This window comes from Tiliqua scincoides, chromosome 7 (genome assembly GCF_035046505.1).
Source record: "Tiliqua scincoides isolate rTilSci1 chromosome 7, rTilSci1.hap2, whole genome shotgun sequence".
Lineage (NCBI taxonomy): Eukaryota > Metazoa > Chordata > Lepidosauria > Squamata > Scincidae > Tiliqua > Tiliqua scincoides.
In genome coordinates, this window is record NC_089827.1 from 34,806,197 (window position 1) to 34,830,725 (window position 24,529).

Genomic DNA, 24,529 nt, shown 5'->3' on the forward strand with positions numbered 1-24,529 from the left:
TCAGTAAATGTAAATGTAGAGTGTAAATGTAGAGAACCACTTACTTGGAGCTCAGCCATGCTTTGGGACAGCTCTACCATCTTCTTTTGGAGACCATCTGAATCCAATGCATTTCTGATATTCTGGGGTTAAACACACACACACACCAATGATTACGCACAGCAGAACTAGCTAGCTAACAAACCCTACCAGTGTAAGAAACTGGCCGTACACGAAAGAGGGTTGAACTTTCCTGAGAGTTTTACACTCTCAGTTACACACTTACCTCCTCTTGTAGTGATGAGATCTTGAGAATGAGGGACTGATTCTCTCTTTCCTGGTGAAAAGAGAAAATGGATCAAGGAGGTATTGCCGGCTCACACAGCATTGACTCGTTACCAATACACAGAAGAACAACTGCTTTAGTCCTATGTCTAAATTTCACATTGTGTGACATTCTAAATTCTCTGGGAATTGGATTATGCACTCAAGACCATAGTATGCTCTTTTTAGTCTGCTCCCACTTTATTTTTCTGTACATGGGTAACTTGATTAGTGAGGTTTGTTGCATTGATATTAGAAACTCTGTTTATTGAATTGATTGTTTGGCACTTATTGAAATGGTTATGCTTATAAAATGGAATTTATTGGTATTGTAGTTATTTGGTTCCGTCAGAGAATTGTTATTGCTATTTTTTCTTGTACATTTGGTGGTTTTCCAAACACAGTATTTTGTAGAAAAGCAGTATATAGACTAAAAGCAAATCTCAGTTTATTTTAAACATTTCCCTCTCCTGCTAAGTTGAGGAATGTAGCCCTGATGGCAACTATAAAAGCCTCAAACATGTAGAGCGAAAGCCAGTATGGAAGGGTGGCTCACCAGTTGTTTTTTTTGGGCTACCGTCTTCAGCCTGTTTTCTTCTGAACTGTCAAGACTGCTCTTCACTTCTTCCAGTTCCTCTTTTAAGTTTCTCACTCCATTCATAGACTGCTGGAAACTGAAAGTGCCCAAACCACCAAGACTGTAATGAGCCAACACCAGGTTGTCATAGGTAATTAACACATAGGAAATTCATAGGCAATGCCATAGGTAATGACATTACCTATGACATATAGGTAATGGCATAGGTAATTCAAGCAGAGGCTCAACAAGCACCTGTTGGAGTTGCTCTAAGGATTTCCTGCCTAAGGCAGGTGGTTGGGCTAGATGACCGATTAGGTCCCTTCCAACTCTATGAACACACCAAAAAAGGACAAGATTATAGGATTTTGAGCAACAGAGGTATTGGAAGCAGATCTATTCACTTGAATGGTCCTTCTCTGTTGTTTCGATAAGTTGTTTGGATAACACCGGTACAGCACTGGTTATGAAGAAGCGGTCATGGCAGGCTAAGTTCCAAAAATCACAAGAGCAAGTTTGGTTGACACTGTATATGCATGCACAATACAGTACACACACTCCCCACAAACACCAGCCATTTATATGTGACTTAAGAGAGGCAGATTGGCAACGAACCCATCAGCCTCCAAAAAATCAGACCGCTTGAGCAGGAGGTAACACACTTCATGGCAAAACTTCCACTTGACATGTAAGTGGTCATGGGTTCTCCAGATAAGGGGACCTTGGTTATCAGGCCTCTACTTGAACCCATGGAAAAGAACTACAATAACCCAAGGTAGACCAAAAGTCCATATGCTGCATGCTAACCTACTGAAAGCAAGTGAGGCAATGCTGTCCATTCATTAGGTGTCCATCTCCCTCTTTGCAAAAGCTCAGAGTTCTGCCCTTTCTATTAAAAAAAAAGTGTCCGATACCAGGATTTCTTTGCTGCCACAAAAGGCAGTATTGGCTTAGACCAGGGGTCTCCAAACTTTTTGGCCAGAGGGCCACATCAAATATCTGGCGTGGTGTGGAGGGCCGGAAAAAAATTAAAATTTAAAATTTAAATAACTAAGAGATGGAACTTAGATGAGTGAATAAATGAATGAATGAGCCCATTCATTCAACCTCTCTGGCCCTCTGAACACCCTCCAGACACAATCAGAGCACAGTTCTGGTCATGTTCAGTTGAGTGGGCCAGAGTCTTTCAGGGGTCAAGAGGTTGGCCGCGGTCTGGAAAGAGGCTTTGCTGTGGGCCGCATCTGGCCCCTGGGCCAGGGTTTGGAGACCCCTGGCTTTGACAGACAAGCAGATACATCATGGAGGATGAGAGGCCCATCAGTGACAACTAATCATGATGGCTATATGCTTTTAGGTATTCTAAAAGCTAAGTGGCGTTCAAAAGTTTGACTCCTGAGTAGGCTCAAATTCATTAGCTATTGCATCAAGCAGGGCACGCTTACAGCAGTTCACTATTACTAAATGAGTTCATTTCATGTAGCATTTCCCAATGAGCTCATTCCAAAAAAGTAAACAAGACCAGAGCAGCAAGTTATGCAGAACTGTAGCAAACAGCCTACTTTGTAGAAGAGTACTTTCAACTTGGAGAGTAATTTCTCAGTGTATCTTTTCTGCAAAGCCTTTGATTCGACACCTTAGTTCAGGAGTGTAACTGATGTAACTGCTCTTGGGGCAGTGATGTCACAACATCACCCGGCACCTTGACATCATGTGACATCACTGCCAGGTTCTTTCCAGAGGAGTGGGCACATGCTGTGACTGCTTCTGCACCTGCTCCTCTGTAACTAGGGTGGAGCCTGGGGGCAGTCATACACTCCCTCTTGGTGTAGCACCCTGTGTCAGTGGCCCTCAGGCTGCACCGTAGTTACAACTCTGCCTTAGTTCCCATTTCTTATCATAACTAAGCTTAGACAGGGTAGCTGAAACAACTGCATACATTTCCCACATTTACACTGCCTTCAACACCTCTAGATGATGCAAACAAACCAAGTTTAGTTCCAAAGCAATTCCAGATGGCCTACACTGCCACAGCTTGTAAACCTATCAATGAAAGAGACTCAAAGTGGCCCACCTTTTTATCTGACTGCGCAGCTCCTCAATGTTTTCCATCAGCCTGTTGTTGGCTTCCTCCAGGGCATCCAAGGCCAGTTTCAACTGACTGTTCTCTTCCCGAAGTTTCTGATTGTTGAACTGAAGATCTGCTACGCAAGTAATCAAGTCAGAAGTTTCTCTGTACATGTAAGGAATAAAAGGCTCATTTCAGCTAGCATTTTTCTATATTTGCAGAGGTAATAAATTTAATTCAGAAACCTGAAGGCACATCACAGTAAGCAAACCGGTTTGGTACTCAGTGCCAAGACAGTTCTGTGTCATTAAGTGTTGGGAGGGGGAAATACCCAATCATTTTACTTTTTTGCCTGAAAGATTAACAGGAGATAACCTTTGTGCATCAATGAGACAAAGAGTGTGAGGAACACAACCTATCATAAATTGCTCAAATATTAGAGCCAAACTACATATTACATTGGTATGAAGTATCACAGAGTATGGCTCTTGTGTGTGTGAGAGAGAGAGAGAAGTAAAGGAGATACTGAATTCTTCCACCTGCTCCCTCCCAGCAGTAGAAAAAATTTAGGGACTTACAGGTCTCCCCTGGATACATCTCCACCAAGTGCCTCCAAGCTTCCGTAAGTTACATTCATCCTAACAGGAGTCCGTTTAGCTGCAAAGAGATATTTCTAGTTACCATAGATACTCACCTATAAGACAAAAAATTTATACTAATAAATCCAGTGTAGATTGTCTTAGCTGCAGGTCACTCAGAGCTGTTCAGGCATATTGCAGCAGCCAGGAGAAGCCTGGAAGAGCTTTAAAAGTGCTTGAAGGCGGGGGGGGGGGGGGGTCTGTGAAGCAACTGAGAACATTTTGAGTGCTTGCAGACAGCTTACAAGCCTTTTAGAACTTTGTTTACCGTACATTTGTCAGAGGCTCCTTGTAGAGTCCTCTGATCATGTTTGTTAACCCCAAACCAAGAAGTGCCTCTTAAAACGATAGTGAACAGTATAAGAAGTTGTCTGGAAGCAACGGAAGAAGGGTGTTGTGCAGAGTTAAGCTGTTTATGTTGCTTTATATTAGTGCTGCATTTGTTCTGGAAGGTTTTTATAAGTATAGATGCTTTTCTGCAGTTTTTTTCCCCGCAGTTCAATGCAACATTCAATTCTGTTGCTTTAGGGGGGGATTGGCACACAGTACTACATAAGGACCTTGTTAAGCCATTTCTGCCCAACAGTGCATATATGCAACAGGGGCTAAATGTGTACACCTGTGGGCTGGGCAGAAATGGCTTAATGTCTTCAAAAACAGTAGCATGGCTCAGATTCTTTCCCCCCTTTCAATCAGGCGCCAGGGTAAGCTACATCTCCTCCTCACAAGCACCTTTCCCTAATTTCCCCCAACCCCCTTGACTTATCCGAGGATTATGGAACATTCCATGATTTTTGGCTGAAAACCTGCCCTCAATTTATCTGCATGATTGCCTTGTAGGAAGGTTATCTTCAGTATGTCAGAAATAACCTCTCTGCTCTTTTGGTGGACTATGTGCCCACGAATTAGGCAGCCAAGCCCAGCAGTTTGGGTGAAAGGCAAGAATGAAGTGGCCAAGTGGCTCTCACTGATCTAATCAGTAACTCCATGACCTCTTCAGACATGGCTCTCCTGAAGAAACAAGGGTGCTTAAGTGTATTTTGCCAAGTCTGTGGTTGGAACTAGCTGATGATTCACAGAAGTCACACACACTTATTCTCCAGTAAGTGCAGAAAGTCAGGATTCCCAGAACAAAGTAGCTAGCAATAGGGACTGTATTTCTAGCTAGATAAGTTTATGGAATTAGTTTTGGTTTATTTGTTCTTTTCACTTCACGCCAACCTGGAGACTTCAGTAGTGTAGAATGTGGAATTGTGTGCTTTGCTCTTGTGGCTTCCCACCTCTCTCTCTGCCAGGCACTACTAGTTACTGCATCCAATTTGGTCAAGCTATCTCGCATCTACCTAGCTGATAGACTGCAGAAATTTGCCATCATTTGTTGTACTTTGTCAAGTCCCCTTTCATTTAATTCCAGTATAAACATCAGAAAAGAGTGTCATAGAAGGTGGCTCCTGATAAAAAAAAACAAAAACTGAAAGCAAAGTCACTAGAGAACACTTCTGGAGAAAGCATTGTGTCAAGTGGTTTAACAGGGAAAAATGACACAACTGAGCTCAGTATCTGCCCACATTATCAGCCAAAGTTATGCCTCTGATGTGATGCATTCTGGACAAGTTGAGAAAGCCCTCAAGAACTGTTAGTGTTATACACCACTACATGGCAACTTCCCCACCCACATCAATTATTCTAAATTTAGCTACACATTTGCCTGTTCCATACCATGTGCTATACATCACTTTTGTTTCCCTCATCTTTCTCAACCAATGTCATGTGATTAACATCAGACAGAAGCCACATGGCTTACAAAGTTCTATTCACTTCATAGCACACCTTTCACAAAAGAAAGCTCTTCGTGATGCAAAAGGGCATCTGGTACCTGCTAGACTGCTTTCTTGCAGTTTAATTGCAGGTTCTTCTACATCTGTGTTTGTCTCCCTAGATGCTTCTGTCCTAAAAAGAAAAAAGTTTGATTTCCTTTGTTCACAATAATCACAGTTTTGCAGCTTTCACAAGGGCCAAGATGACAACACATTCAGGTAAAGCCTGCCAATGAAATCTGAGAGCATCTCATAGATAGAGAATTTTCATTTGCGAAGGAATGCTTTGACATCATTTCTATCTACTCTTCTGCAGTTCAGAAAAAATATGGTTCAATCAAGATGCAGAAGTACGCTTGCCACAGGACAAAACATGTCAAAAGCACTATGGAAGAACGCTTAGGTACTTAAGAATACCTAAGAATATAAAGATGTAGAAGGAGCTAGAGAAAGAAAGTTCTGCAACAGGAAGTAAGGTTACATCTTATTAAGACACATGGTGAAACCAAGTACAATTATACACATGGATTATCCATAGTCTTATGAAGAGATCAAGATACTTAGTTACCAGTTCCTTCTACAATCTTCAATCCATTCTTTCATGATGGCATGATAGGTTTCCAAGTCCATGGAGATGTCCCTTTGATCAGGATCAAGCATGCTGCACAACTCCTCAAGATTACTATCTTCAGGACTCCGGCTTGTAGTATGTCTCAGGAAGTCCACTATTTTGGAAACAGCTACTTTACCTAAAGATAAACACACAGAGACAGAAAGCCAGAATGAGGTTTAGGAGGAAAAATATTAAGATCAACATACATCACTACAAGCCCATGTGTCACTGGTGAGACGTGGACAACTGAAGTTGAAACTTGATGTTTTGTGTTGATTTTCAAAGCTAGGAAGTCAATGAGGCAGCTTTTCACGATTTCAGAAAGAGCAATAAACAGAGGAGACAACATCATTAGCTATTAAAATACAAATGGATAATTGCACGAAATTCCGCTTCCTTCCAACTACCATAAGGCCTCCTGTTTAGGAGCCTTCCCTGGCTTCCCAGCCATGAATCTTAAAACCCTGCATTTTATTTAAAAAAAAAAAAAAAGCAAATGCCAAGATGCTGCTGCATGCATGATACACCTGATGAAGTATGGAACACTAACTGGTGACAGGAGCTGAACTTCTGTACTTCCTGAAAGTACAGGAAAGACAGAAAGCACTTGGTGAATAACCCCTGCAAATAAGCCTCAAACTGTTAAAAAAAGTTATATCAACTCACTTTACATTCCATCCTTCATTCTAACACTACTTGAAGCTACTGAAGTGCCAAGCAGGACCTGGGTTCAAGGAAAAGGGAGAGAAGTGTCAATCTCTCAAAGCTCTGCAAAGGCCAGAGCATTTGACAAGCTAGGGATACTTGGTGGCAACAAAGTAAAACGAAATTTACATTAAATTCCAAAAGCTTGGCATCAAAATTATCCAGGAATGCTCCCAGCTAATGGTGTTCCTGAGGCAGGTTGCAGAAGCCAAGTGGAGGAAAGTAGCGATAGCAGTGGGGACCCTTGAACCAGGGATAATCAAAGGAATAGCAGAACCTTCTGATAGTCTGACATAACCAATAATCTGGTACCCCTAGATACCAAAGATATCAGATTGGAAGTCTGTCTAATCAGAGAAGGGAGCCAGGCAGATCTGTACAAAAATGGAACACATTTGTTCTTTGTTGGAATAATGTCAACGATTTACAGTATTAGGAACTATGATGTTTACAGACACCCCCTTCCTTTTCCTGTGTGTATGTGAGCATGCCATTCTGAATAATAAGAAATATTGACCTGTATATCTTCACCAACATCTTTTAAAAAAAAAATCACTAATGCTAAGTATTAAATGGCACTTGGTATCCTAAGTAGGTACAAAAAGATCTCACCTCGTCTTTCCACATCGCATGCACAGAAGATGGTAGTCAGTAGATCTTCCTCGCAGATTAAACTTACATCAGAATTTCCTTCCTCCATTTCTTTTGTCTCTGCTGGTACTCTCCTTCCTACAAAGCAAAAGAGAACTTACTTCCAAGTAAACATGTATAGGATTGCACTGCTCATTGAGGTGACAATGGTACCCAGAACTTCAGCTCAGGATAAAACTTTATCTTTCTGCAAAGTTTGTGCTATAGCTAAAGAAAACTGCATTCAAAATCCAGCAACACTTCATTTTTTTAAAGCTAGTGTAGTGGTTGACAGATTGAGGTGCAAATCAGGATTTCCGAGTTCAAATCTTGTTTTGTGATCAGGCATCCTTGGGCAAGCCCTTCCATCTCAGCCTCAGTTTTCCAACCTGCAATATGGGGATGTACATCACACTGTTGAGCTGTTTGATGCATGAACGGCATCAAAATATATGCAACATGCTTTACATACTCAAAAGCATTGTTCAAATGCCAAGTATTAAAAAAATTAGAAACATAATTTTGCATTTGAAGGTCACCTCTATGGAATACTTTTTTAACCATTAATGTTTAACACATTTCTCATCCTGCTGTTCACCATGAGGGCTCCCAAAGCAGATAGCACACACACACACACACACACACACAAAATACAAGAACCATCTAATGTAGCTAAACTTTGCAGTGCCAACTTTAAAAAATGTGCAGTGGAAGGAGCATTCTCAAGCCAGGGTGCCACAAGTGAAGAGACCCTATTTTGGCTCCTCAGCCCCCTCATGCACAAGAAGAGGAACTTTGAAGATTTTAATATTTAGATGGGTTCACTATTTCATCGACTTCTCTCAGCTTACCCTCCCTCTTTAAATGTGATCATAAGTGTCACAGAGCTGCAACCTATAACTTTTGTTTATATTGCTCTGTAAACCAGCATGAACATTGATGTTGCTACGACAAAAGACCCAGTCCTGCCTATTGCACATCACAGTTCTTTCTAACCAGTGGCATCCAAACCTTTCAGCACCACGACCTACTTTTTAAAATTACACTCCACCAGGACCCACCTAGGTTTACCAATTTTTTTTTTTTTTAAAAAGGAGATCTAGAAAGAAATTTTATTTACAAATAATAATAACCAGAAAAAACAGACCCTCAAACTTTTATCTACATATATAGGTTGAGTCTCATTATTTGCAAGTTTTCCGTTCCCATAACTCACGTGGATGGCAAAAAACGCACTAAAGCAAATCAATTTAAAAAACAAAGTCTCTGCTCAGGGGGAATTAAAACAGCCTTGCTGACCTTTTGAAATGCACACAGAGGGGATCAGTCTCTCTCCAGGAGCTTAGGCTTCACTAGGAGGCAGCCATCCCTCCCTTCACCAGGAGCCCCAGTGATAATCACTGCCATTTAGCCTTCACATGCCAAGAGTTTGCCTTGTTCCTGGAGAGAGAATGATTGATGGATAGTCAGCCTGCTGCCCTCTTTCGCATTAATGAGGCTATTGTTAAAGGACTGTTTTCCTTAAAAGGGTATTTCTTATCATAATTAAGTTATACCTGTAATCTCTTGCATGATTATCTTTCTACAACAGTAAAAAGCAGTTTTTTAAACTGATTATAAAGGGGTGCATTTCCCCCCTTCTCCAGGAATCAGCACATTCCTTCTCATTTGCAGAGGTCATTTGTGTTGAGTCAAATCCGTGTATAAAAAAATTCATGTATAACAAGATTGGACCTGTATTTACACATGTCTGCAAACCGCAGGACCTCAGCACCTTGCAGGGCACTTAGCAGCTATAATGAAAACTGCAGGAGCTGAGTTATTTGCAGGGTAATTAGCAGCTAGCTGATTTTTGAATAGCTTCAGGTCTTAAGGCAATTAGTTATCTGATCTTTTCATCACCCTTATTTAGCCCACCAAAAATTAGGTCGTGATCTACCAGTAGGTGCCAACCCACAGTTTGGGAACCACTGTTCTAGGAGATGCTGCATAGGTTCGGGTCCAAAGTTCTTCTCAAAGTATTAATTTCTAGAACTAATTCAAGGTTCCTGGTTTTGACCTCAAAAATCCATAAGCCACTTGGGTCCAGCTTACCTAAAGACCACCTAATTCCATATCCAACTGCCCATCCCTCTGGGAAGGCTCTGCTCTACTTTCTTCTGCCAACAGAGGTGCAGTTGATAGGAATATAGCATGCACCCTTCTCTGCAATAACTCCCAAGCTGTGCAATTTCCTCCCTTGCAGGGACTACCAGGCTTCCAACAGATAATTAAAATGAGCTTTTTGTCAGGAAAATAGCCTGTAACACTGGGGAGGGGGAAGGGTATTTCACCATATTGTTCAATCATTGAGTTATTTGCTACAAATTGGTTCATTCCCAATACTTATATTTGTCTGTTTCATTATTAACAAGCAAGTGCCTATATAAGTAAGAAAGCAATATAAATATATTTTAATAAAACAAAATAAATAAAACCCAGGACTTGTCTCAAGGACTAGATGGGTCCCCTCACCGGAAGGTGGTCTTTTGGCCATGGGAGTTTGGAATACAGGCTGTGGAGGAGTCGGTTGACAGACATACAGGTTGGGACTTGAGGTAAAACAGTTGCGTTCCCAGGGCAATTCACCCTTCTGTTCTGCACTGAAGGCCCCCCCAAATTGCCCAGAGGCAGGTTCCCGGTATCTGAAGCGAGATGAAGAACTGTCCCCCTCTTGGCCTACTGTGAGCAAAAATTTGGGGATCTTTTCTTTATTTCTATCAACTGAGAAGATTGCATTCACAGGGTGGATATCAGAGATATGCCTGGAACTTGGCGTTACAAGGATTTGCGGGCACAGGGAGAAGACATCACTGCGAGGGCTGAGCAAACAGGTATCATTGCTTGGCCTGTTGCCATTATCACTTGTTTTCAAAGTCCTTTTCTTCAAAAGCTCCTCCAGGTTTTTCTTCATGTTATTCTGAGGGCTGTCAAAGTTCTTGGATTGGAACTTTGGAATCTGCAGAGCAGGATTAGATGCCTGGTCCAGCATATTGATGGTTCGGATCTTCCGGTGGAGACTGTCCACTGGGTTGTGATGGCGTTTATGGCTATTACGTTCCAAGGACATTTCGTCCCTTCGTCGCCAAAGTTATCTAAAAAATGAACAATGACTCAGTAAGTTAAGCAATAACAGAGCTGACTGCATGTACTTTATTGATCAGCCATTAGATCAAAAAGACCCCAGTAACTTCAGGGTCTGTAAATGAGACACACCTGTCCATATTAATGATAAAATGTTACAAAGATTACTGTCTATAACAGAGGCCTACATCTATACTGTGCTCCAATGTCACTAAATACTTGGTCTCACTTCTGTCGTGATCTCTTAGACACGCTTCACTTTACTTTGCACTTTCCTCTTCATTTCAAAGTTGTCCTGATATAAGAATTTAATGATTAACATCTATTCTTAACAGCCACATCTGTATAACACAGCTGCTGTGATACTAAACAGTTTGTTTACACTACGATTCGGTCATTTAGGCACCCCCCCCAATTTAGACATGTAGTGTTTTACTTTCCCCACCTTGTGACCTTTTAGTGACACCTTCTAATAATAAATCAGTGTGTGTTGAACTAATAATAGGCCCATTTTCATGGAGTGGTTTGTGTTAAGGGACTTGTTTTGCCTTATTAATACCCTCCAGGGTAGGTTATGAACTCTGAGTTGTTGGCAAGTATATTGTGGGAGGTTTGCTATTCTGAGTTAATTTTTTTCAAACTAGAGGCCTAAAACCTAAGATTTAGGCAATTCAACCCCACCAGAAGTTGTCTTTTCACCTTAGGTTCCCTCAATTCTTGGCTCACTGATCCCAGATTCCTTCAGCAAGGCACAGCATCAGAAGTTGGGCACGATCCTTCAGCCAATATACCACACGGCCATTTGAGGACCCAGCTGGACAGACTGTTGCCTTAACCCTCAGTACCAGAGCAGCACTGGTAGCATCCAACAGGCTAGCTAGAGAAGGTGGTGCAAGAGCAAACTACAATCCAAAGCACCTGCTTGGCTGCCACAAGTCCCTTGCACTGGCCACTGAGTGTCACAAAAGTGCCATAAAGCACTTTCGCACCACAGGGGAGATAGGCCGGCATACAGATGCGCACCAGGTTCCCCATACCGATGCAGGCCCCAGGATAGGGCGGGTTTGGCCAGCGTCAGAGTCTGGGGGCGGATCACGGGGAGGAGGCAGGAGGGAGACATTTCAGAGTGGGGAGTGTAGGTGGACCCAGGATCCAGCACTTATGCTGATCCTAGTCCCGTTCCCGGGCAGCCTACTCAGATTTATGCCACTGAATTTAGTGGCGTGGATCCGAGTAGCCCCATTGGGACTGCTGCAGTGTTACTTTGGTAAGGGGAAGTATTTCCCCTTGCCCCAGGCTGGCCTGCAGGCCTGTTGTATACAGCGCAGGCCTACTGGCTTTACTTAGAAAGGTTTATGTAGAAATACTTGCTACAGGAAAGAGACTATCGTAATTTATGTTCTCTAGTGGACTTCAGAATTGAGTAGCCCAACTATAGCCTGTCCTTTAGAAAACAAAGAGAGAAGCAGCTACAGATAACTCCATGCTTCCCACCCCATCCCATCTTTAAGATCAAGTTTTTGCAGCAAGAATACAACAACATGAAAAAGATAGTAAAGACACCGGATGCAGCATATGAATACTTTTACATTTACTTTTTTCCTACCACACAGATAATGTCTTTCAACTCCACACCTTTGCAATTGGTATTGTTGTGCACAATCTTTTAACAGCCAAGCCCAGAAGGCCTCAGGATGATACAGACCATGTGACAGTACTGGAGGAGGGGAAACAGTTTCTGTTTTGCAGCCAAAGCCTACACAAGAGGTTAGGTCTTGTGATTTCCCTGTGGGTCTGAGCAACCCTAGCACCAGATGAAGTAGAAGTGCTCAGGCTTGTGGAAGAAACAAGCACAACCTAGCATTAGATGCTGAACTTTCCCAGTAAGTTACCAACAATAATTATTACCAGAGGTCTGCACAGACCTAGTAAGAATGGGCTTGCTCCAAACTTAAGGGATCAGCTTGACATTATACAAAGCTGTAAAAAAAAGTAGGTCTGCATAAAAAAACATTCCTGATAATCTTTCATACTTTAAGGGCAATACTCGAGTTCAGTTTGATTGACACACAACACATCAGATCCATCACAAAAAAAAGGAAAATGTTTGCCCTGTTTATACCCAGCCATACAACAACAAAAAGGATAATTGTAAACCTCTCTGAATCATACTCACAATGACACTACAGGGAGGAAGCCCCCTGTTTCTTCTCTCAGAAAGGAAAGTTTTCTTTGTTTGAAAATTAAAGTCACTCAAGAGAAACCACTTGAATTTCCTTTTCTTAGAGGTGGTGGGACCTATATTGGTGTCCTTGCAGTGGCCTCTAAGGTTTGGGTAACTGCAGCCCCAGCTGTGCAAAATCACATGAACAGGAACACCTGCAGTTTCTTGGATGCTTAAAAAGCAACCATGATCTCACTTTCTATACTGTTCTTTCCTCTTTGTAGTTGTTGATTTTGTATACAGAGGGATCTTTTGCACTGATTAGTGTTGGCCTTTGGTTTTGTGTTTTTTTAATCCAAAAATATGAAGTGGCTTCCAGTCTTAGGTACACTTACCTGGGAGTAAGCACCATTCACCTTAGTAGGATTTACTTCTGAATAAATATATAAAGGATTGCACTATTAGTTGACTCAATTGAGAGCAAAACTTGCTCTGTATTCTTAGTAACTTATATTAATAGGACTACTCTGTAGAAGGTGATTTGAGTGTTACAGCTTATGGAGAAGTTGTATAAGACTTGTGTGTAGTTTTAAGCTCTAAGACCCCATTTAGTAATGCCTTTGTTAAAACCAGCAAATACACGTGTTGCCAGACTGTGCCTTTGGGATTGTTTTCCAAATGGAGCAGTATCATTGCCTACAATGCTTGGAACTTTAAAGGGACAAAACCCAATATTTTTCCCAAGCACATGATGCCCTTTCAGTGAAATTGAAGCATCTGTAGAATTCACCTTAATTCGGGTTCACCATTTGTTTTCCTTGTCACCCCACTCAATAGTGCTGTGCATTTCTTGACTGGCTCAGTGCCTGAAGGCACATGACGCAGGTACTACTCAACTGAGGGGGAAAAACATTGTCTGAGCCTCCTCCATGTCTCTTGAGGCTGCCGCATTGATGAGGGCAGCTCTTTGTTCTGCCAGCTTCACTGAGGCAGCAGAGAAGGTCAAATAATGCTTAAGCCCAACCTTCAGGGGATCTGCCATTGCAAAGTCAAGTGAGTGGAGAGGAGAATATGCACTGATCTGGAACTCCAGTTGTGCTTCAGAGCATGCACAGAGCTACTGCCCAACAATAGAGAGTGCAAGTCAGAGAGTGCAAGTAACATGGCAAGTTTTGCAGTTGTAGATGTTCCATTTTCCTACCAAAACTGACACTGTAGCTAAGAATGGCAGAAGACTTTTGAGCAGAGGACACTCATAATGGAAACTCTCTTTGCCCCCATTTGAAGTAGCCAACTCCATTTTAAGTCAGATCCAGGTGTCTTCAAACTGGACTTCACATGAAATGGAGATTGGTCATCTGCTTTGAGGTCCCTCAGGAGGAGAAAGGCAGGATAGAAATATGGTAAGTAAATAAATATATGGATACCCATTTCACATCACTATCCTTTTCCATGCTAATCAACTGCACCTTCCTTAAGCCAAAAAACTTGTGGAATGGTTCAGGGGGTTACAGGCAGCAGAGGGCACCCTTCAAGTCCCACAATCACCTAGCACAGCCATTTTCAATCACAGTGCTGTGGCACACTGGTGTGCCGCAGTTGGTCTGTAGGTGTGGGGGATGTGAGCCCCTGCTGTCATCGTGGTGTGCCTTGTCAGTTGTCAAAAAACTGATGGTGTGCCTTGCCGACCTAGCAGGAAATGACTATGCAAATCTGTTATTTATTTTATTCACATCAAAATGACAGCATAGCTGATAATGATCATATACACACAAAATGTATATTATTATTATTATTATTATTATTATTATTATTATTATTATTATTATCTTGCACGTCACAGCTGCCCAATCTTTAGCTGAACTTGGCGTTAATTACTAGTCAGGCCCCACCCAGGGGCCTAGGATGTTATAATATATTTGCGAATCATGTGTGCTGAGTCAAGCAGGGTAGCTTTTTGAATTTGATAGTAATTTTGTCAACATATTATTATTATTATTATTATTATTATTATTATTATTATTATTAAGAATATTTATATACCACTTTTTAAACAAAAAAGTTTACATTTACAGCTGTGGAGAGATCTTGTGAGATGTGGTTTGCCTGGAATAGACCTCTTTGACACCTGTTCTTTCCCATTGCTTCCCAAATGTGATTCCACACATGACGCAGGCAGCGGGGGCATTGTGGCATGTATAGACAGGGGCAGGAGACCAAGTTGGGTTGCGGCATGCAGTCAGGCCTGCATCCTGACTTGCGGTTCCCGTAATGCAGTGCTGAGATGCCTGTCACTTGGAGTCAGGAGAGCTATATGTGTAATGGTGTGGACCAAAGTGGCTGAAGTTTTTGAGTTGATTTGTGGTATCCTTGCCCCAAAGACTGGCCAGCAGGCAAATGTAAAGTCAGAACTAAAGAGTTCCCTCTAGCAGTTGAGGCTTTGTGATGGGCCATGTCAAGGTAGACAGACCACTGCCCTTTCAGAGGTCTTTCAGTCAGAACCAAGTATGCATGGAGTTCCCTTTAACAAGGGGCCCTGCTGATCTGGTGATCTTCTCCCCACAAAGCTGACTTCAGAGTATTGATTACATGACAAAACCAATCTCTCTTCTATCTTAAATCCAATGGGAAATGGCAGGCTTGACGTAATGCCTCTTTGATACAGAACTCGTCAACACAAAGTGTCGGAAGAAACAAGGCCGGCAAGACGTTAATTTATTTTGAAATGTTATATGATTGGGGTACAGAACAAAGATAATTTGTTTTTAAGATATGTGCGCAGACATATACCTACATCATCGTATAGAAAGGACTCCACAGGCCAAATGTCACGTGACATTAAACCCATTGTAAACAGATGAACTGAAATCAAGAATAGGATTCCAAGTGTCTCTTTTATGTCAAAGAAGGGGCTTAGGTGAAGGGGTAATGTGGCTCAGGGATGCAGTGTGTGTGTTTGGGGGGGGGGGGGTTTCAGTGCTTTCCTTCTGCACTTGTTTCCACTTTTAGGCTCCTTGGGGGAGGCAGCAATATTTGGGGTAAAAACTGTACTGGGAGAAGTGTCAGCCCTTCTCCCTACATGCCACAGCTCTGAGCCATATTGCCCCCCCCATCCCACTGCTGCTTTTTAACCCAAGGGGCACTTCTATTGGAATGCAAAACATCAATCTTAGGGAATCTATTATTATGGTGAAGGGATGACCATATGGCATGAAAAGTGTGAAATTTATTATTTTCTGCCAAGAACTATCGCTATATATGTTTTCTTATTTTTGCTGGAAATAATTCCAACAGTATTTTTTGTTTGTCTGTGTGAATAATGTTAAGAATTTCATATGTTTGTGTTTCATATGCTATACGCTAAATACGTGGACTTTCTTAGGACAAGGAAACAGGGAAAGGAAAGCTCATCTAGATTTATGTGAAATAACTGCGTGTACTTCTCAGGCTAACTGATGGAGATTTCAATGCTGAAGCGGCTTTAAAAGTGTGATTTTGTGTGTGTGTGTGTGTGCATTGTATCTTGCTTTTGTCAGGTAAAGACAAAGGGACACTTCTGGCCCACTTAGGGCCCAATCCAAAACAGCCCTAGCACTGAGCTCCACCACTGGCACTGGGTGTTGCAAACATGCCATAAGGCATGTCCATGGCACCTGGAGAGCAGGAAGTGCCAGCACTGGACCAGTGCCAGTCAGTACTGGGCCCAGCACCCGATGGAGGACATGACATGGCTGCCGGTGGCAGGCAAGTGCACTGTCTGATGGTGCGGGGTGGGGGGAAGCGTTCTGGGGCAGGGGGAGGAACTGGGGTGGGACTGGAGGAGCCCTATTCTGCTGGATCCTATCCTCCTTGTCGGGCTGGAAAGCCTGATGTGGAGGTTCTCCAGTTTGCACTGGCAAAAACCAACACAGACTTGAGTAGACCTGCACCCTTACTTAGGGGAAGGGGACTTTTTGTCCCCTTCCTCTGAGGAGACCTCCAGCAGCACATTGCTATTTTGGCACCACTGTGCCCAGTACCCCACTGAGGAGAGCATTGGGTTGCCAAGTGGTATTAAGGCCATCCATTAATGGCATGTTTAAGGTGTGTAGATTGACCTCTGGACTAGGCGTTTCCTCACTGATGAGAGTACATAAATGCTTCAAGTGTCCTTCCAAGAGAACTGGAACATGGTACACATCATTGCTCAATGTGCCCCTTTACTGGATGAAAAATGAGATGTGTGTTTGTGTAACACCTGAAATGCACAATGCAAAGTCCCCTTCATGATACTGACAGTGCTCACTCTCTCTCTCTCTCTCTCTCTCTCTCTCTCTCTTTCTGTGTGTGTGTGTGTGTGTGTGTGTGTGCACAAACCAAAAACCACACTTGCAACAAAATGGAAGAATGTGAGAATTCTTCTTTTAGATATTCAACAGCTTTTCAGTGGTAGCCAGGAGGTCAGTCACATATTTGACCAAGTGGAATAGCGTGGAAGTTCCTCTTTCATTTACAAACAATAAGAATGGAGAAGAAGTGGCAAACAGGCACATATCTACAAGCACAGGCACCTCTCATTTTAGAAATGAATCACTAGTTGTGGTTGGTCAAAAGTTCTTATGCTTTGGAATACTGATAGAGTGGCGTCAGTCTGAGTGTGGTTAGGAGAGTTCCTTTAACTCCATGATTGAACAAGGTTGTGGTGTTCATTGCAAAATCTCAAGAATATATATTACTATTTTATAACTTTTTTATTTTATAACTATTATAACCTGGGGGCTGGGGATAAGAATAGGCCCTCAGTTTGGCTGTACTTGTCGTAAGAGGCGACTAAACAGCCACCGGAGAGGACACTCTGTTCCAGAACCACCATTCAGAGCGCGATACCATAGTCTTCCAAGACTGAAGGAAGCCAGCAACCAATAACTATTTTATTAAAAGGTGGAATAAAAGTGTCAGAAACAAGCAAATACAGACCAATAAAACACCTTGAATTAACCTTTTCCAGTACTTCCACACATGAGATTTATGAGGATAACATATACTACCCTCTCCATAGGGTCTTCATTATTTCATCACAGCCATCAGTGCTGAGGGAATTCCCAAGGTAAGATCACTCATGGTTGTGAATCTTGATTTTTGGTTAGAAGGTGATGGCTTTATTGGGGAAGCCTGCTGGGTAATGATGCAGATTCACTCACCTAATGTGGTGAATGTACATGTCAGATGTGTCCAGCCTTCATTCATTCCACAATCTCTCCTAAAAGACCTGTGACTCCTCCTCCTCCCCTGTCTCCCAAAGACGTCAGCCCCTCCATGTCTCCTTCTCTGAGGTTGACAAGAGGTCCCTTCAGAATGCTCCAATCTGCCTCCAAGGGGGAGGGCATTTCCACATGGAAGACTTAAATAGGGATTCCTTCCTACATGACAACCATACCATATAGTGTACTGTATATCAAAGACTGTGGACCAGCAGGGGAGCAAACAATGAAGGTATGTGGAAATAACTCTTCTTTCTTTCTAGTTGATCAAGTATATTTGTGCTAGGAATTACAGAGGAGGTCTTGCATTTGTCTCATGGTTTTACTAGAAACGTAGCAGTGATTGTTCCCGTACAGCAAACTCATAGATTAAGTTGTAAGTAGCAGTATAATGTGATCTAAGACCGGGTCTGGAAGCTTCACTGAAACCAACAGAAATGACTTTTAGATTTCATGGGATAAATTTTAGCATTGAGATGCCCAATGAAAGCAATATTTCTCCAATACCCAGTTTTAAATAAATGATTTATGTCTGATTGACAGATCATTTGCAGTGTGGAACATATAATGATTTGATTTCTTGAAATATCTTGATTTCTTCAAATATCAAGAAATTATGATTTCTTGAAATATCTGTAAAGTTTTCATCTGCTGTGCTTCTCAGTCCCCCAAAATCCAAACCTCTGAAGTCTAAACCGTGACTATTAGGGTATTGATTGAGTCAAAGGACTTCCTGCAGTTCATTAAAACTAATAAGTATTTAGGAGTACCTGTATAATGTTGAGAATAATTTAATGAAGACTCTGGTATGAAATAACAAAGTGAATGCTTGGTTATTTGTAGTTTGGAAGTGAAAGCCAACTATTTGTCTGAATCAGCCATGGGCCTAGATTCTGCACCTCTGTGTAATTTCTGTCATTTCATTCATCTTGAGTATGGAGTGGGCACATGCACACTTATGTAACTTTGGCTGCAGTCCTATCCTCACTTTCCTGGGAGTAATTCCTATTGAACACAATAGGACTTCTTTCTGAGTAGACTGGCTTAGGATTGTGTCCTTAGTTAAAGCTCCATGCATCATTATATCTGGGGCACAATTCAGCCAGTTAAGCACATGGAAATCTACATGAATTGGGAAACTTGAGTATATGCTTCACTCTTTCCCCTGAAATCAGCTGGACTTCAAAGGACTTAATTTTGTCTGTGTCAATGATCTGTGGTGCTTCAGGCTTGAGGGAGTCCTTAGCAAAGTACCCTCTGTAGACCTCCCCCTGTGGTGACCTAAATATTTTGGGGGGGAGGACTTACCTCAGTTGTCCCAGGTTGTGTTTTGAAGAAGTGATGATAGATCTTCACTATTGCTGCCTCTGCTTACTCCCTATGCTGTCTTTCAATGGCCCCCTGTTGATGAGTCAGTCATGATTCTCAGTAGTGAAGCTAAGTTACTAAACCCTCCTGGCTCCTTTTCCCATGTCAGGGACTCCACAGAAGAACAGCCACTGCCTTGGCCCTGCTGCTTTCTGCTTCTTTCATCTCTTCCTCCTGGAGTGCTCCTCAGGTAAGAACAGGTTGGAACTTACTTGCTTAGTTGTGAGAGTGAAATTCATGTCAATGCAGAAGTCGGTCTACCGCTGGGCATGCTCTTTGTTACATTCATATTTTTTCTCATTTTGGCTTGAAGGGTCACTTCCAAAGACGGAACTGGACTCCTCAAGCTATGCTCTATTTAAAGGGTGCACGTAAGTGTAAATACTAATTTCTTTTTGGAAGGAGAGGAAGGGTTCTACCCATTCTCATTGGACATGCTCTTCACTGATTCCTGGTCTATGTTTTTGTGGAATCAACCCTTTGCTAAGAACTTGAGGAAGGTCTGGCTGGATCAGACCAGTGGCTTACCTAGTGCAGTGCTCAGGTTCTTACAGAGGCCTCCAGGAAACCCATAGCCAGGGAGTGAGAAGAATAGCCATCCTTTCTCTTGCCCTCCCCAGCCCCTGGTTCTGTTTGAGGGTGTAAATGCTCCACTTCCTGCTACTGAGCCACACTGCCCCTACAAAAACACCCTCAAATAAGGAAAGGAGAGGAAAGGAAAGCCCCCATTCATTCCCTTTGGTACAATGGAAGGGGGAGAAGAGGTACTGCAGTTGCCACCATCACCTCTTCCTTGTGCTTTCTACCCATTATAAATTGATATAAACCGTGTGTAAATACAGCCTGTATCTTTCAAGATGATAGATGTTAGCGTGATGCAATCTCTGTTTCTGCTCTGTCATTGCATTTCAGAGGGTCGTCGGTTCATCTCAGAGGAGAGTCAGAGGAAGGACCTGTATGACAGGTTGCAGCTAGGTAAGGGTCTGTGAAAGACTTGAAGATATGTTATATATTTTTTAATGTATAGGCTGCTACTCCAAATGTTTTCAGGCAGCTAACGATCAGAACTTAAACTTTAGACTAAATTAAAGTTTATAACAAGTTTATTTGCTTAGAAAGCACATAGGGGGGGGGCAGTGACTCTATCCCTTGATGTATTTGCAGAGATTAGAATGCCTGAACAGCCAGACCCTGGGGATTTTAAGAAATCTGTGTGGTGGCAATGTATTCACATGTTGGCAGGCACACAGAAATTGATACCACCTTCTAACAGACCACATATGTGATGGTGCTCAAAACACAACAAAGAGGCTCTTAATGAGGCAATTAGGTCTCCCATAGCCTGCAGCAAAATGTCTGTTTACACAACAAAGAAGAGGCTCTTAATGCAAAGAAGAGGCAATCAATCTCCAGTAGCCCATACAGTAGAGTGTCTGGCAGGGAATGCCTGCTTACATAACGAAGGCACTAGGGTGGGCTGAACGTTCACTTAGCAACCTAATCACATAACAACATGATTAGGAGATCGTATCCCTGTCATTAGGTGGCACGTAACTGTATATGAAGAAAACTTTGTACAGTTTCTCATTCCAGCTGTTCATGTGATATATGTAAGTTTTATGTAGCCTGATCCTAACACATGGATTACAACAGTAGAACAGAGTTCCACTGTCGTAAATGGCTGTATCACATTTTGGAGTCACTGCCACTTGCGGCAGCTGTGTTGCCAGCCTGCCGCTACTGGCTAGCCATAGGCAGCTCAGGGGGTGGGAGGTGGGAGAAATGGGGCTGATGAGGGGGAGAGCAGGAGGTGGAACAGCGTGGGAGCAGGTGAATCCCATCGGCGGCAATGTGCGCTGGGATTCTATTCCCGTTCCTTCTCCCTTAATCTCCACAGACTCGCATCAGTAAAATATTTAACGTAAAACTAAGGAGACCCACTGGGGAACCGGGTGCTTAATCACGAAGTAAGGGGACAAACGTTCCCTTACCTTGAGGAGGCCTCTGTGACTGCCTCCCCACTGGATGATGCAGCTCATACCCTTTTGGCACAGCTGTGTCAGCACTGGGGGAGTTAGGACCAAGCTCTTAATATTCCTTTGAATATCTCTCTTTTGTTTAGTTACCCTCCAAAAAGATATTGACTGATTATCTTCTACTATTGATTACAATCAGAAAAACATACATATGGATTTTTATCTTTGCAGAAACTCGTAGCCAAAACGGAAACCCTCTGACCCTTTCTGAAGCGGCAGCCTTGTTTCTTTCCGCCCTTCGGAAAGCGCAGGAAGAAGGTAACCGCTCTTTATGATTCACTGCAAAGGAAAAACAAACTCTTGCTTTTGTCATTTTCAAAACTTTGTTGTGCACCTTGGTTTGCGGCTGGTTTCCTGATAATTTTAGGCATGGACTTTTTCACCAATTTATTATTGGCAGTGCTGCAGTTGAATGGCCAGAGGCTGCTGCTGCTGCTGGCTGCCCTGATGTGCTCCCAAGATTTCTCTGTACATTGAGGATCCCGGCAATGAAACTGATTTTCCAGGAGGTGGGGGAGGAGAAAGTGCCCATACAGGACTCCTCTTCCCTGTCCCCCCAGCCAACCAACATGTTCCCTAGGGACCTATTTTCCTTATTTATAAGTAAGCTTAAGTACAGTAATGAAATTACTGACTAGTTATCCTTTCCTGTGTTTTCTTCCCCTTCATCTGTTGTTTCTCTTATGTCCATTTAGACTTGTGCAATAAATCTAAAATGGAGGGCCTCTCAGCATATAAATCTGTCCTCACATTCTGTGTAGTGCCATGTATATTGATGGCACTCAATTAACAACATTTAGAAATAATAGTCACTTGGTGACTTAGATGTCCTTGACTCATGTCAGGGTTCTCTGACAGCGATGGTCTGCTGCAACCTGTACCAGCTGCCATGACATTGCCACAGCCCCCCTCCCACTGCCATGAGGGGAAGGCATGGGACAACCTCTCACGTGGTGTGGTTAGAATGTGCCAAACATCTTTGTTGCCATGGCTACATGGGAGCAGGGCCTGAAACATGGAAGGAGGAATAGTGCAGGCCCAGTGGTGGGGCATAAAGGAATGAAACTTGGCCACCTAGAAAAGTGATGGAGTGGCAAGCCCCATCTCTCCCTGGGAGCAGCTGAAGTGGGCAAGTGTGCCTGTGATGCCAGCCTGGCTGACCAAACCTTTAAGGAGGGCCAGGGTGATGCTCTAACCCTGTCCCTGTGAACCTTCTGAGGCCCCTTGACCTGGCCTTCAGCCTTTTCAGACCCAGCTACCCACTGGGATAGAACAGGCAGGCAGGTCTCATATCTGGGTCCCCTTCAGTGCCCCATTTTCACCTCTTCCCTGGAGAGGGTGGGGCCCCACAACTCTATAAGTTACTTTCATATAGCGTTAAAAACACCTAGCATCACCACACAACTCTAGATGTTCAGATTGTCCCTGGCGATGGCTTTAGGAGCCCCTTGGGGGCTTTGGGTCCATGGCATGTGCTCTGGTAGGCCCAGCATTTGGTGCCATCTCTGGAGGGGTGCTCACATTTGTGTAAAGTTGCCTTCCCCTTTTTAATATGCTCCTCTAATCCAGCTCCTCATCTCCCACCCAGGGAGTGAAAAGGAAGAAGCTGCAGCTTCCTTGTTCCCCTAGTACTGGAGGATGTTTAAGGGCAAGAGGGAGAATTTCTGGATTCAATCCTGACAACCCTCCATTTATTTATTTAGTCACCAGTTCCCTGCCACTCTTCAGCCCAAAGTTGCTCCCAGAACAGTGTCTGATTAGGACAATTTTTAAAACTAGCATAACTCAAAAAGACCAGAGAAAGTAAAAAGTTTTTGCATCCAATTCTGAAAAGGAAACACACTCAGCACCACCAGATATACCTGGGGGGGGGGGAGAGTTTCAAATTTAGGATGCCATAACCTGGAAGTCTGTGTTCCCATTCATCACCCACTTCATCAGGGACATGCAGAAGGGCCTCTGAAGATAATTTTGATATGTGACAGGTTCAAAGGGATGAAGTGTGGTATTTCAGGTATTTGAGCCCCAAGGTATTTACAGCTTTAAATGTGTGCATATGAGGATAGGAATATTGCAAGTGTCGGGTCTTTGTACTGTGACTGTCATGAACTGTGTTGTGACTGTTTCTGCAGATGAAGACGATGCTGATGAACAACCTGGATATGTTGCTGATAGCGTATTAAACTGGTGAAATTTCTTCACCCTCATTTGAGAACTGCCTGTGGTGTGCGCTTGGAAGAAAGAAAATGCGTGTGCAAGAAATGTCAACTTTTCCCTTTAATCTGTTCAACCTCCTTGTCTCAGCCACCCACTGTGTCTTCTCCTCATGCATCAAACCTGGGATGACTGCAGACTTATTAAAGGCCATGTATTTAGCAGAGAAACCCCTTTTACATGCATTTGTTATGATGCTGAGTTCATGTCATATAGCATGAAACTTTATGTTGTTGTTGTTGTTGTTGTTTTTGGTTTTTCAACTATCTGGGTAACTGCTGAAAAAACAACCAGGCATGGCTAGGTAAGTGAGCTGTTTGTGACGCTATGAAAACTGAACATTTGTACTAAAAGATATTCCGCTGCAATGGTGGCATAGCTGGAGGGGGGGTGGAGCACTCCACCTGGCAGGGGGGTGGATGAGCGGCCCCTCCCTTCAGAGCCATTCCCGGCAGGGAGGGACAAAACAGAGCTGAACGGCTCCGTTTTGCCCTCCTTGCCGGGAATTGCTCCGAAGGGAGGGGCGGCTCACCCCCCCGCCAGGCAGAGTGCTCCGCCCCCCTCCAGCTATGCCACCACGCTGCAAGTTATTAGTTTGCGGTCAGTTCCCTAATTAACTCTTTCTTCTCTCTTCAGCTACAAATAGTGCATAGTGCCACAGCCCATAATTATGTTATGATTGTGTAATAAATTTGGTACAAATGTAACTTCCATGGCTTCTCCTGAAGAATGCTGGGAAATGTAGTTTGATCAAAGTGTGGGTGCTGAGAATTCTGTTAAAGATCCTTGCAGTGCAATCCTATGCATGTCTACCCAGAAGCAAGTCACATTTATTTCAGTGGGGCTTACTCTTAGGTAAGCATGTATCTGATTGCAGTCCTGTAGCCCAATCACATTGCACTATTGTGTCACAGGAAGAAATGTTTTGGCAACTCAGCATGCTTAATGACTGTCACAAAACAAGACATGCCATTGAGCATAGCTGGGCCATAGCTTTAAATGGTAAGCTTCCATGCCAGCATGACAGCAGACACTG

General features: G+C 43.0%; 2 protein-coding genes across 2 annotated transcripts in view; one reads left to right on the plus strand and one right to left on the minus strand.

The window, feature by feature from the left end:
• IRAG2 (inositol 1,4,5-triphosphate receptor associated 2) overlaps window positions 1–10,457 on the minus strand; it is a 49,179-nt gene extending 38,722 nt beyond the window's left edge. Inside the window, 9 exon segments of the mRNA XM_066633774.1 lie at window positions 45–122; window positions 266–316; window positions 860–977; window positions 2,952–3,110; window positions 3,524–3,602; window positions 5,922–6,149; window positions 7,331–7,443; window positions 9,451–9,469; window positions 9,863–10,457. Coding sequence (XP_066489871.1) covers window positions 45–122; window positions 266–316; window positions 860–977; window positions 2,952–3,110; window positions 3,524–3,602; window positions 5,922–6,149; window positions 7,331–7,443; window positions 9,451–9,469; window positions 9,863–10,457 — 1,440 coding nt within the window.
• A 7,581-nt stretch (window positions 10,458–18,038) lies between these two features.
• Window positions 18,039–23,470, plus strand: SPX (spexin hormone). The gene is made up of 7 exons (XM_066633775.1): window positions 18,039–18,107; window positions 19,353–19,433; window positions 19,557–19,614; window positions 20,156–20,218; window positions 21,451–21,537; window positions 21,786–21,788; window positions 23,412–23,470. Exons 1-7 carry the CDS (start codon window positions 18,039–18,041, stop codon window positions 23,468–23,470), a joined length of 420 nt encoding a protein of 139 aa, XP_066489872.1.
• The last annotated feature ends 1,059 nt before the right edge of the window (window positions 23,471–24,529 follow it).

Excerpts from the sequence above, each read along its gene's own strand:
- SPX (XM_066633775.1), top strand. The coding sequence starts at position 18,039 with ATGACAACCATACCATATAGTGTACTGTATATCAAAGACTGTGGACCA. Across the intron at positions 18,108-19,352 it reads CAGGGGAGCAAACAATGAAG|GGACTCCACAGAAGAACAGC; the intron begins GTATGTGGAAAT and ends TTCCCATGTCAG. Across the intron at positions 19,615-20,155 it reads GCTCTATTTAAAGGGTGCAC|AGGGTCGTCGGTTCATCTCA; the intron begins GTAAGTGTAAAT and ends ATTGCATTTCAG.